General features: G+C 35.3%; 1 protein-coding gene across 3 annotated transcripts in view; it reads left to right on the top strand.

Moving 5' to 3' along the window:
• The window catches only part of Cntn3 (contactin 3), a 327,478-nt gene that overhangs the window by 112,577 nt on the left and 202,366 nt on the right, over nucleotides 1-12,535 (top strand). For all 3 annotated transcript variants that reach the window (XM_074044252.1, XM_074044253.1, XM_074044254.1), the window contains exon 4: nucleotides 136-311. In XM_074044252.1, the coding sequence (XP_073900353.1) occupies nucleotides 136-311 (176 nt within the window). The remainder of the gene's footprint in view (nucleotides 1-135; nucleotides 312-12,535) is intronic.

Raw genomic sequence — 12,535 nt, 5'->3', positions numbered from 1 at the left:
TGAGTAATGTATGTATCACTTTTCATTTTTACAGGGTGGGAGGGACCATGTTGAAAGTGAGTTGTATAAAATGGAGTCTCATTTTAAATTTAATTTATGCTAACAAGAGAAAAAACCTTGACATTTGTCTTACAGATGGCAACTGAATGGAAGTGACATTGATTTGAGTATGGACCATCATTATAAGTTGAATGGAGGAAATCTCATAGTTATTAACCCCAACAGAAATTGGGATATAGGAAATTACCAGTGTTTTGCAACAAATTCACTTGGAACAATTGTCAGCAGAGAAGCCAAACTCCAGTTTGCTTGTGAGTTTATGTTTATACATCTAACAAAATCAACATTTAAAATTGTGTAAGTTAATTCGTATAGTTGTTTTGGATTTCAGAAACAATTCAGGAGTTTATTAATTTAAAAATAGGTTAAGAAAGTAATTAGGCTTTTTTTTGGACTTCTGTGTAATGTACAAATTAGATTTTAAGATGTGTGTGTGTGTGCACTTGTGTGTGTGTGCATGCATGCTTGCACATTTTAGATTACTGTTTTGCGAGGATTTTTTTTGGTAGTACTGGGTTTGATTTGCAAGGATTTTGTTTGGGGAAGGAAAAAGATGAAATTTGAGAGATTTTATTGAGCAGTTAATTTTGTACTCTCTAGTATCGCATAACTAAAAAAAGGCTCTTTTTTGTTTGTTTTTTTGAGACAGGGTCTTGCTGTGTAGCCCAGGTTGGCCTCAAACTTGCAGTCCTCCTGCCTCAGCTCCCTAGTGCTGAGATTACAGGCCTGAACTACCACACCTGGCTTTAGAACTAAAAAGAATATGGAAAAATTGTTAAGTATGGTTCTTGCTTTTGAAGAACATTTAAATTAGAATTAGATTAAGTTATTATTTCTCCAGAGAATTTGAAATTGGGAACAGAGGTCCAATAGGGTTTTCATGTTTGTCTGTTTTCTACTTTTTCTTTCTTTTCAATAGATCCCTTTTGTTTTAGTTGTGTATCTTGTTTATTATGTATGATTATTTTGATTCTGTGGTGTCTGTTAGTTCTTTATACCCCAATAATTCTAAAATCAGAATGTGTAGATTTTTATAAAGTGGAAGTGTTCTCTCTTTACCAAATATAAGCTATTAGTAAATAAATGATGCATTATTTAATGCATGGCTTATTCTTTTTCTTTGTATTTTGATAATGGCAATGGTTACTTTTACTCCTGTCATTTTATTCTGTGTGGTCTATTTTCCATACTTACTTTCTCTTTCCTTTGTTTTCTCTATAATATCTCCTATATATTCCTGGGCATTTTGAAAGCTATAGTTTATGTTTATATTACACAATTTTTAGCTTTAAGTTTGCTAAACTATATTATATACGTTTCTCTAACAGTGAGAATTTTAGCTTTAATTTCTTTTTTCAGAATCCTTCTGTTTTAAATAGTGTTTAGTTCCTTTTATCCTTAATGTACACTTTGTGGTCTTGATGCATTTCCATGATTATTCATTTTAAGTCTTCTATTTTAATATACATAATATAGAGATAGTATGCACTGTACTATGTGTATATGCATGTATATGTTTATAGAAAATTATATGTAAGATTTTCCTTGTGAATAATTACAGTTTCTAACCAGAATTTTGCTCAAATCTATTGTGATATCTGTTTTACTTAACTGCAATGCTAACTATCAGAACTCTTACCATTTTTGCATTCTTATTTTATGTATTTCTCAATTTTTAAACATTTCTAATATTTATTGTTTTACATTTAAAGAATTCTAATATACTTCCTTATTTTGCACTGTTAAAAAATGCCTTCCTATTGCATTAAACATGAAGACGGTTTTGTTTGGTAGTAAGTACTGAACCCAACACTGTTTTACCAGAGAACTCTGAGTTTGTTGCTTCAGAATTCATGCTTCTGAGAAAGCTGACCACACTCATTTCAGTTTCTTCGGTGCTCACTACCACCCACTGTTTTTTTGGGTTCATGAAGTTGTATATGGTAAAATCAATTTTTCTTTATCCTTTTAGTTTAAAACATGTCTGCTTCCCAGCATTTGGCTATACTTATATATATTTTAGTTTACATTGCTCAGAACTTGAAAAATTATCTTCTTATATAATGTTATACATCTTGTGTACAGTTCAGGAAAGTTTCCTTCTGTATCTTTTAATTTTACATTTATTTATGTTATAAAAATACACTGATCATGTATGTCCAATTTTAAAAATTCCTTTCATTTCAGCCTTTTCTTTCTTGTGAATTTGTTGCTGACTCATAGAAGACTGTATCTTTTTTATATTCTTTGGGAGATAATGATTGCTTTCTGAAATGTTATTCTTCTACTACTTCCATTTGGTTCCTGCATTTTTTTATGGTTAAGAATTTTCAGTATGTTCTAAAACAGATCATATCCAAACTCCATCCTTGTCAACAGATGGTGTCAGTGGAGTGGCCCTAGAGTCTTTGCTCTATAGAGGAGACAGTGTCTACTCTGATCTTTGGGATCTGTGTAATTTCTGGTCTCATTCCCTATTTCCAGTAGTCTTTCACAAAATAAACTCTGCCTTTTATATAGTGATATCCTCCACCCTCCTCTTTTTTGCAGAATTGGGGCTCGAACTCAGGGCCTTCACCTTGAGCCACTGCACCAGTCCTTTTTTTTTGTGAAAGATTTTTTTCGAGATAGGGTCTCCCGAACTATTTGCCTGGGCTGGCTTTGAACCACGATCCTCCTGATCTCTGCCTCCTGAGTAGCTAGGATTGCAGGTGTGAGCCACTGGCGCCCAGCTGATATTTTCCCCTTTTGTCAGTACTGGAGATTGAATGCAGGGCCTTGTGCTTATGCACTCTACTACTTGAGTCACACCTCTGAGTCCTTTTGCTTTTCAGTTTATTTTTCTGATAGGGTCTTGTGCTTTTACCCAGGCTAGGCTCATACTGTGATGCTTCAACCTCTGCCTCCTGAGTAGCTGACATTACAGCCATGTACCACTGTGCCTGGCTTAGATAGAGATATTTTTCTGCTAAAGATACCTCACATCCTGTAATATGTGAGGAAGTATAATTAACTTACAGATGTTTCTTCAGTGAGCCTCTCCTAGAGAGTATGGTTTATATAGAAAAATGCCTCTAAAATTATTTTGCATCTGCTCTATTCTTTCCCTGGCTCCTAACCAGTACTTCATAGGCAAAGTGTCAGGGCTGGGATTTTTACCCTACTTTGAGGCTCTAAGCTAGCTTGTTACTGGTTCATGACTTTTGGGAGAAGACACACGAATCCTTGGTCAGTGCCTAAGGACTTCATTATTCCCAGAACATCAAGCCTCATGGATTTCAGCATGTTTGGGTCAGTTCCTCGTGGCCCCAAGTCCTACAGGGAGCTATAACATGCTAGAGAAGATGCTGTGTTTACAGCTGAGGAACACTGAGCTTGGTGAACCTGCCTCCTTTAGAGCAAGTGGAAAGCCCACCTGCTCCTTGTCCTTGAGGAATGCGTGGGATGGTTAATCTCGACTGTCATCTTGATTGGGTCATCTTGATTGAGAGTCTTCAAGGAAATTAATAAAGTTCTCTTCTAGGCGTGTCTGTGAGGGTAGATCCACAAAGCAGTAACTAAGGGAGGAAGAACTGCCCTGAATGTGGGAATCCCATAGGCTGCTTCCCACATGGAATAAGTGGAAAAGGTAGGAAGCCAGGTAGTACAGACATTCTCTCTCTGACCTGCTCCATCTTTGCTGTGATAGGCTAAAACCTCTGACACTGTGAACCAAACTAAATCCTTCTTCCCTTCAGTATTTTTTCCTCTCAGGTATTAGTCACCGCAGCACAAAAGTGTGAATAACACATGACATTTCCTTATTACTTCAGTGGCTGTCCACAAACACATCTCTGAGATATGAGTGTGGTAATGAACCCTTGAGCCTCTCATTCTTGGCAAAACCAGAAAAATCTTGCAGGAAAGTTCAGAACACATAGTTAGGTGCTTCTCCCACCAAAAGTTATTTCCTTTTCTTGGTACTATCCTTGACTTTCTGAGTAGGGGTACTCCATATCAGGACACACATTGTACAAAATATCTTCCTACCTTTATTGAGAATTCTCCCTTTCATAAGGCAAAGTGGGATGTTCCATTTGGTCCCTAACACTTTCCTGTAATCTGTTGTCATCTGTTTTATAAGTTTTATTTATTACTGTACTTGGTATTAGGTTGCCTAGCAGTCTTAATATTCAGTGGGACTCTTTTGTTTTCTGTTGTTTGTGCATTTTGGTGTTTCCCTTTGTGACTTATTTGGAAGTTTTGAGAGACATCATTGGGTATTCTTAAGTCTCAAACACATTAATCTGGAAAATTATAATTTTTTATTAAAAATGTAATATCCATGGCATATAGATACTGGTAAAAATATCAAAGAAAGTGGCAAAAGCTGTAGGAGATATTTAATAAGCTATTAGTTATAGAAGAGGATTGCTTTCACTTGTAACCTATAAAGAATTATGTAATATATCAACACGGGGAGGAATGCATGCCTGTAATCTCAGTTCTCAGGAGTTGGAAGCAAGTAAATTATTAGTTGGAAGCCAGCCAGAAAAAAAAAAGAATGTAATACATGAGCTGAAGAAGAAGAAGGGTGGAGGCCCTTCTTGGTAGTAGGATGCTCCTGACTGCAGTTCAGAGGAATCTTGACTGTCTTTGCTACAGCATTGTCACTGAAAAATGTTTTCTAATTTTTCAATATAACTACGTCTCCCCTCAAGACTACATAGTATGTTTGTGTGCTTAATAATGCTTCTTTGTTTTTAGTAACAATGCAGAGACCACTTCTGTATTCTTCTGAGTAAGTGAAAATACAGCCAATGAACCAATTTTAATGCTATTGAAAATGCAAAGAAATTTTATCATAGTTTTTTTACTTGCTAGAAAATAGTGTTGGTAATAAAGTGAAAGTGAAAAGGCCATTTATAGTTTAAGAAGCCTGCTTTCCTTAGACATCTTCAGTCCATAGGACTAGGCTTTGTGGAATAGTCATAAAATCTTTGAGGGAGGAAGTATATGAAATAATGCAATGTTTGAACTGTAAACATTTTCTCAATTATTGGCTGTTCAGTTACAGATGTGCAATTTTTGATGCTCATTTAATTAACTTGGGATTTGCTTTTGTTAACTTCTTAATTTCTATCACAGAAGGCTTGGGGAGTTGCCTTTAAAACCCAATAGCTAGTTTTGTCTTATTTCCAAGTTTCTGATGCTTCTTTTTTTATTATATTACTGTTATACTGGGGTGCATTTACGAAAGTTCTTACAGTATATCATAGTTGAATTCACCCCCTCCATCATTCTCCTTTATTCCCCCACTCTTGGAATAGTTTTAATTTGTTTCTTTTTTTCATTTTCATAAATGAGTACATATTATATGCACTGTATTCATACTCCTTCACCTTTTCCTTATAACTTGTAACACACACTGGACCTGACCCCAAGACAGGATCTGTTTTACAATCCTGTTCTCCATTTTTGAGAAAAACAGACATTTTTGTTTAAGATAGTTACGCAGGGACTTTCCTGTGATATTTCTATGTATATAAATATTATAATCTCAGTTGTTTCATACTCTCTATTTTTCTCCTTTCTACCTTAGTTCCCTTCTTATGGTGATTTCAACAGGTTTAAACATTGTATATTCATTCTTGTATAGAAAGTACATCACCCATATTCACTTTCTTCACTTTCTTCTTTCTGATTAGTGACCTTCCCTTAGCGTAACCTGTTTTTCATAAAATTGATTGTATTTGTATTGTGTCTGTCTCCCATATATGAGAGAAAGCATGCAGCCTTTGCCTTTTGAGCCTGGCTAACTTTACCTACCATGATGTCCTCCAGTTGCATCCATTGACCTTCAGAGCACATGGTTTCATTCTTCCTTATGACTGAATAAAACTCCATGGGTGTTACTTCTTGATTAGAATGCTTTAAACCACTTTTGAGATGGAATATACATTTTTTAAATCATGAATTATATCAGATGCACAAATGGCATGGAAAATCTCTGTGGCTGTCACTTACTGTTTTAACATTTGAAACATTTGAAGGGCAACTACACCTTCTGGTAACTTCCCTGGTGATATTTCTTCTTTCCCTTACCCCTTCTCAATAGATAACCACTGTTACATGTATTTTGTTTACATTTTAAGATATTTAAAAGTATTTAATTACATATGCACATACTTCTAATTAACATGTAAAATTGTTTTTTACTTTTTAATCTCTCAGACTTTTATATTATGGCATTTGCGATATGCACACATGTAGAACTTTTTCTTATACGTAGCACTTAGAATGTTTGTGAATTGGATCCTTGCAAGGGCTCCTTATGGTCCTATTTTTGTTTGTGCAAATTTGAGGAATACAAAACTGAATTTTATTGTGGTTTTAAGTTGCATTCTATGGGTATGGTGAAGTCAAGCTCTTTTTCATGTATTTGTTAACCATTTGTGTTTCTTTTATCAGTATTTCTTAAATGACTTACAGGGGTTCTTTTTATGCTCAGATTACTCCTTTGTCATCGATGTATACTACAAATAACTTCTGCTTATTAGTGGCTAGTTTATTTAATGCTGTCACATGCACAGGTGTTTTTAATATTTAAAGTGTAAATCTCTTCCTCTATAGTTTGTGCTCTCTTTTACATTCTTTAAAATTTTTTGCTCTTTAGTGTGAAATGAGAAAGTTATTCTGTGAAATGTATCAATAAAAGTATTAATGTTCTGCTTTTCACTTTTAAGCCTTCCATCATCTGGAATTATCTTTGTATATCCTGTGAGGGTGGGGTACTCATTTATTCTGTGCCACTATGGCAACTTAGATACCCAGAGGATTGTCTGGGGAGTCCATTCTTTATCAACTGAAATGCAATGTGTGCTTGTCTTCTTTGGGCTTTTTTGTTTGGAGAATAATAATATCTGCAAATAATGAGAGTTATGTGTTCCTTCTTAACACTTGTTCCTTTTATATATTTTCCTTATATTACTGCACTTTTTCTGTCCTAAATATAATATTGACTGGAAGTTTTGAGGGTGGAGATCCCTGAGTTTCTCTTGATTTTGAAGATAATGAATGCCATTCAGACTTCACCATTTGATGTGATGTTTGTGTTTACTCTGGATTTCATAGATACTTTTATCAGATGTTTATCAGCTAGTTTAGTTTTTGTTATGACTGCTTTATTCTTTCAAATGCTTTCCATACTTTCACTTGAATACTCCTGCTTGTTTTCTCCCTTTAATGTGTTCATATAGTGAATATTTTCTAATGCTAAGTGAACCTCTATACTTGGGAAAGTTTCAAATTGGATTTTATGCAATTTTATATTACTTGGATGTTACCTCTCTGCCAGTATTTTGGGCATCATCTTTACATATATATTCATGTCCGAACTTTTTGTTTTATTTCCTCATATTTTCCTTTTCCAGCAACACCATTATATTCAGCTCTGACAATGATTTGAAGAGTATTCCTTATTTTTCTGTTTCCTAGAAAACATTGAGAAATAGTGAAATAAGATATAAAATGTAAACATAAACTCATATGGACCTGGATTTGCTTTGAGGAAATATTTTCATTTTATTTTAAATTTATTGAGTATTTATAGGACTAATGAAAATCTACATTTCTTTTTTGCAGTTTTTTTTGTATTTTTCTAGAATTTTTTTCCATTTAAAGTTTTCAGTGAATTGAAAAACTATAAAAAACATTAGCAAGAATGTCTACTCATAGGGTTAAAAAGTCAACAGAAAATCGAATTTTATTGTCAATAAAGTTTAAATGTTGTTTATTGTTGGAGCTACTAATTAACTTTTGACTTTGTTAAGCATGCATATTACTCTGCTGTCTAGTTTCAAACCTGGGTCCTTCACTAGGTTTATTCTTTGTCTTCTCTGATTCACATATTATGCGCACACACACACACACACACACACACACACACACACACTTTCTGGCAGCATGTGCTAGGCAGGTGCTCTTACCACTTTAGCTATATACCCTGCCTTTTTGTTTTTATTTTGTTTTTGAGGTCAAGTCTTGCTAACATTACCTAGGCTGGCCTAGACCTTTCACAATCCTCTTACCTCTGCCTCCTGAGTAGCTGGTATTACAGGAATGGATCACCAAATGAGCCTGTTTCACATATTTTGTTACTTGACTCTGAACCACCCAGACAGGATTGTTCCTCTCAACCCTTCCCCCACCTCCAGCCTTCCAAATTTCCTTCTCTTTGAACTGAACATCCACCTCTTGGAAGGATAGTTCAACTTTTTGTCTAGACAGTTCTACAGATCTTTAAATATCTGCTATAATATTTTTATAACAAGTGACTTTGTATTTGAAAATGTCTTAAAAATCTCTTCAGATAATTCCTTGTTTGGGGAATATTTTAGGAGAAAGAGAGAAATTAGCTATGTCTCTTTTCCCTGGAGCCCTGTTGTCATTTCATATAATTTCATTTGATTTATGCTTGTGTTTATTATAATTTCACTCACTATTTATTCTTGAATCTGGGATCATTTTCTTCATTGAGATCTGTATCTTTTAGAAATGCTTTAATTTTGTTTCTGTTGGTGGTAAGTACTGTTTTATTTCTCAGCTTTTCTCTCCTTTGGTTTGAAAGTGGGTTTATTTTTCCCTCGTTCATCAAAAAATAATTTTATATTTAAGTACTGTGTTAAAAGCATAGACACTGGAATTAGGCTTTTTTGGTTTAACTCCAACTCCCCATATACCAGCCAGGTGACTTTAGACAGATAGGAACTTCTGTGTGCTTCAAGTTCTTCATCTGTAAAACGAGAATTACAGTATTTATCTCACTAGTGTGAGGACTAAATGAGCTCAGTGTGTCAAACACCTAGGGTAGTGCCCAACAGATAGTGTCTGTGATGATAGTGTGTACAGTAAACTATTGTCATTTTCATATGATTCCAGGGTATGATTCTTAGGATGCCTGTCTCATGAGAACTCCACTCTGAGCTTAGGATATTGTATGTGTTAGTTCACTTGTGACTTGTTGGTTTGCTGACTCTGACTTGTAGTGAATATTTCTGCCTTTTGTAATTTTTTGGTATGAATTTGAGCTTTAGAAGAGTTTCTGCCTGCTTACACAGGTATATGATTCTTCTTAGCTTTGGGTTAATGAGTAGCCATACCCACTAGCAGCTGTTATTGCTTCTAACAGGGACCTCAGGGATATAACCAACCTCGGAACGATTTCTTGCTAGTGTATTGGCTCGATGTAGCCAGCCATAGATTGTCACTTTTCCTTCTTCATCTAGGTATGTTTTATAAAGTCGGTGCTAATATTGAAGTCATAAAAATTAAGGAATTGCTCCTAGGAGAAATACAGGATTAGTTTCCCATGAATCTCACAACATTTCATCAACCAAACAACATGTAACCATGGATTTTGTGTGTGTTAGTTCAGACACACCTTGTGTTTTGCTGATAACATTGAAGTCTGACAAGCCACACTGTACCTCATACCTGAAAGAAGCTTACTAACACATGTGTTTTCTCCATGGGACATATCACAGCTTTCTTAGACAAAGGGACACGAGAGAGTTCTTCAGTACCCCGATGTGCTGTTTTAAACAGTGAAATCACCAACAAAAAGCAAAAATATAGCATTAAATCTGTGAAGGAAAGAATACTTGTTTATAAGTATGATGCTGAAAGAGAAAGGTCAAGCATCGATTTGCTCCCCTTCACCTGGAAGTAGTCATCTCAGGAGACTCAAAATTTCTCTGTGCATATCTGTGAGATTTGGGGATCACAATTTTAGTGAGCAAGTGAATTTTCACTTCTAAAGTTGATGAATAAGCAAGATTGTATGCTAAATAATTATGAAATAAAAAACCATGTAGGCTGAACAGATTAACATCCCCATTGAAATACAGCAGTCCTCCCTTACCCATAGTTTCACTTGGCATCATTTCAGTTATCTGTGGTCAACCATGGTCCAAAAATATTAAATTGAAAATTCTGGTTTATAAACAATTAGTTCTAAATTGCATGCCATTCTAGCATAATAAAATCGTACACCATCCCACTCCAGCCTGTTCTGGCCATGAAATGTTACTTTGTTCAGAGGAGCCCACTGTACACACTACCATCCAATTAATCACTTGGTAGCTGTCTTTCTTATCAGATTGACTTTTGCTGTATCACACTGTGTTCAAGTAACTCTAATGTTACTTAATAATAGTCACAAAATGCCAGAGGTTTGATGCTGGCAATTTAGACATGCCAAAGAGGAACTGTAAAATGTTTTTGTTACATTAGAAGATCAAGGTTCATCATGGGTGTGAACATATAGAAAAGAACAAAGCTGGGCTGGTGGAGTGGCTCAAGTGGTAGAGCACCTGCCTAGCAAGTGTGAGGCCCTGAGTTCAAAACTCCAGTACCGACAACAACAAAATGAACAAATGAACATAGTATTTGCATAATTAGTACTATCAAGCTGGCATAGTGATCCTTGACACCTTCATTATATTGCTCAGCGACAGAGGAAGCCCTAGAATTTATGAGTCTACTTTGTAACTTGTTTTTTGCTCTGCTACACATTCAGTTTAATTTTGTTGCTTTTTAATCTATGTTTGTAGGCAAATTGCAGAGCTAGAATTTCCCACTCATATCTTGAGCTTTGTATTTTTTAATTCAATTTCATTAGTTAGGAAGACAGTATTAGTGAATGAGGTAAGCTTTGTGTAAACAGTAAGAAGTAGTGGGATTTTGGATGGGGGTGAGAACGCATGTTCTTCTAAAGGGGGCATCCACTTCTCAACTTTCCATATTTTAAATCATTCATTGCCTCTAAAATAATACTTTTTCAGGTTTTGCATCTTCTGACCTCCAGGATCAAATAATTTTATGCCAGTTCTCCATCTCTTAAATATCAACAGATATCTCAAGTTTATATGTCTAAATCATAATCTTGACTTTCCTTATAAATCTGCCCATATCTGGAGTCCTTCAACTTGATAAGAAATACATTTTTTGTGTGTTGTTTGGGCTCAAATTTCAGAGTTGTGCTTGATCTCTGTCTTTTGCTGATAATCCACATGTATTATCCATCAATAAATCTTGTTTTTTTTATCTTCAAACTGTGTGCAAAATCCAACTACTTCTTACTTCCTCCACTTGAATCTTGACTTGGGGTCAATCTGATCTCTCACCTCCTCTATCTTAGTAGCCTTCTAACAGCCTTCTGATGGCCTATTTCCAGTGTCACTCACCCCCATCATTTTCTGATTGCTACCCAAAAACCAGCATCATCCCTTTAATTTCATGCTGGCAAATCCATCCATTCCTGCCTGTTCTAAACTTCTAAGGGTTTCAAAAAAGAATGAGAATAAATTTCATTAATGACCTTGGCTTCCAAACTATGTCCTGCTTCCTATACATGGTCTTCTGCCGTTTTCCCACTCTTTTCTTGCAGCCACCTGTATTGAGCTTGCCCTGTAGGTGCTGCATGTCTTCCGTCAGGGCCTTCCCCACATCTGTACCATTTGTTCTCTGTGTGTACTTCACTGCTTCTGTGTCACTTCTTAAAACTCCTTCCTGTCTTCTGTATTTTCACCATAGCCTTGATCCTTATATGACATTTTGTATACTTTAAAAATGTATTTATTTCTCTCTCTTTTACTGAACTGAAAGACTTGTTCACGCAGTATTCCTAAAACCTGGCAGAGGGCCTGGAATTCAACAGATGCTCATTCAATATCTACTAAGTGGATGTAAATCATGAATGAGAAAATGTAGCATCCACGTTGTCAAAACCAATCACCTTTCAAGATAAACCAGAATCTGTTCTTTACCTGAAATGTGTTCAATTTTGAAATGTTGGAAACAAAATATAAATTTTATAAGAGCCAACTCTGTCTTCATCAAACAAAACAAGTCTGAAAGCCAGATGCAGTCCCTGGGTCAGCAAGTGAGTGACCTCTGACACAGCTGTTGGGAGCAGACCTGCTGTGAAATTCAAAGGATTCTATTAGATTTTCAGTGATCCTACTTTCCTCTCTTTACAAGATATGTTGGAGAGCATCTGCTAAGCCCAGAGTTTCCTTTTTCCTTTTCTTCCGTTTATTTTTGCAGCTCCATCCACTTTATAATCTTTTTATGTAAAGCAGAAATTGATCATCTTCTCCCTACAAAGACTTTCTCCTCTTCTATCAGTAGAAGTGAAGCACATTTTTTTTTACTTTTATTAGGTTATAATATTTAAAAGTACATTGAGTGTTGGAAGAAGGAGTTGGAAGACAGATTAAACAAATGTGGAAATTTTTAAGTATGAACCCCACTGTGGCTGGCTGTTATCTGAAAAAAAAAGTTACCATAGAATAATTAGCTAAAATTGTGTTTTAATTAGTATGAGCCTAGTTTATTGTGAGTTATAGGCAGAACTATTTCTCATAGATAAACAGTACAGCTAAAAACACAAATTTCATCTTTGAATATAAGTGACTTTGAAGAAGTTCAAAGC

This window comes from Castor canadensis, chromosome 10 (genome assembly GCF_047511655.1).
Source record: "Castor canadensis chromosome 10, mCasCan1.hap1v2, whole genome shotgun sequence".
Taxonomy (NCBI): Eukaryota; Metazoa; Chordata; class Mammalia; order Rodentia; family Castoridae; genus Castor; species Castor canadensis.
This window is presented reverse-complemented; position numbering and strand designations above follow the sequence as displayed.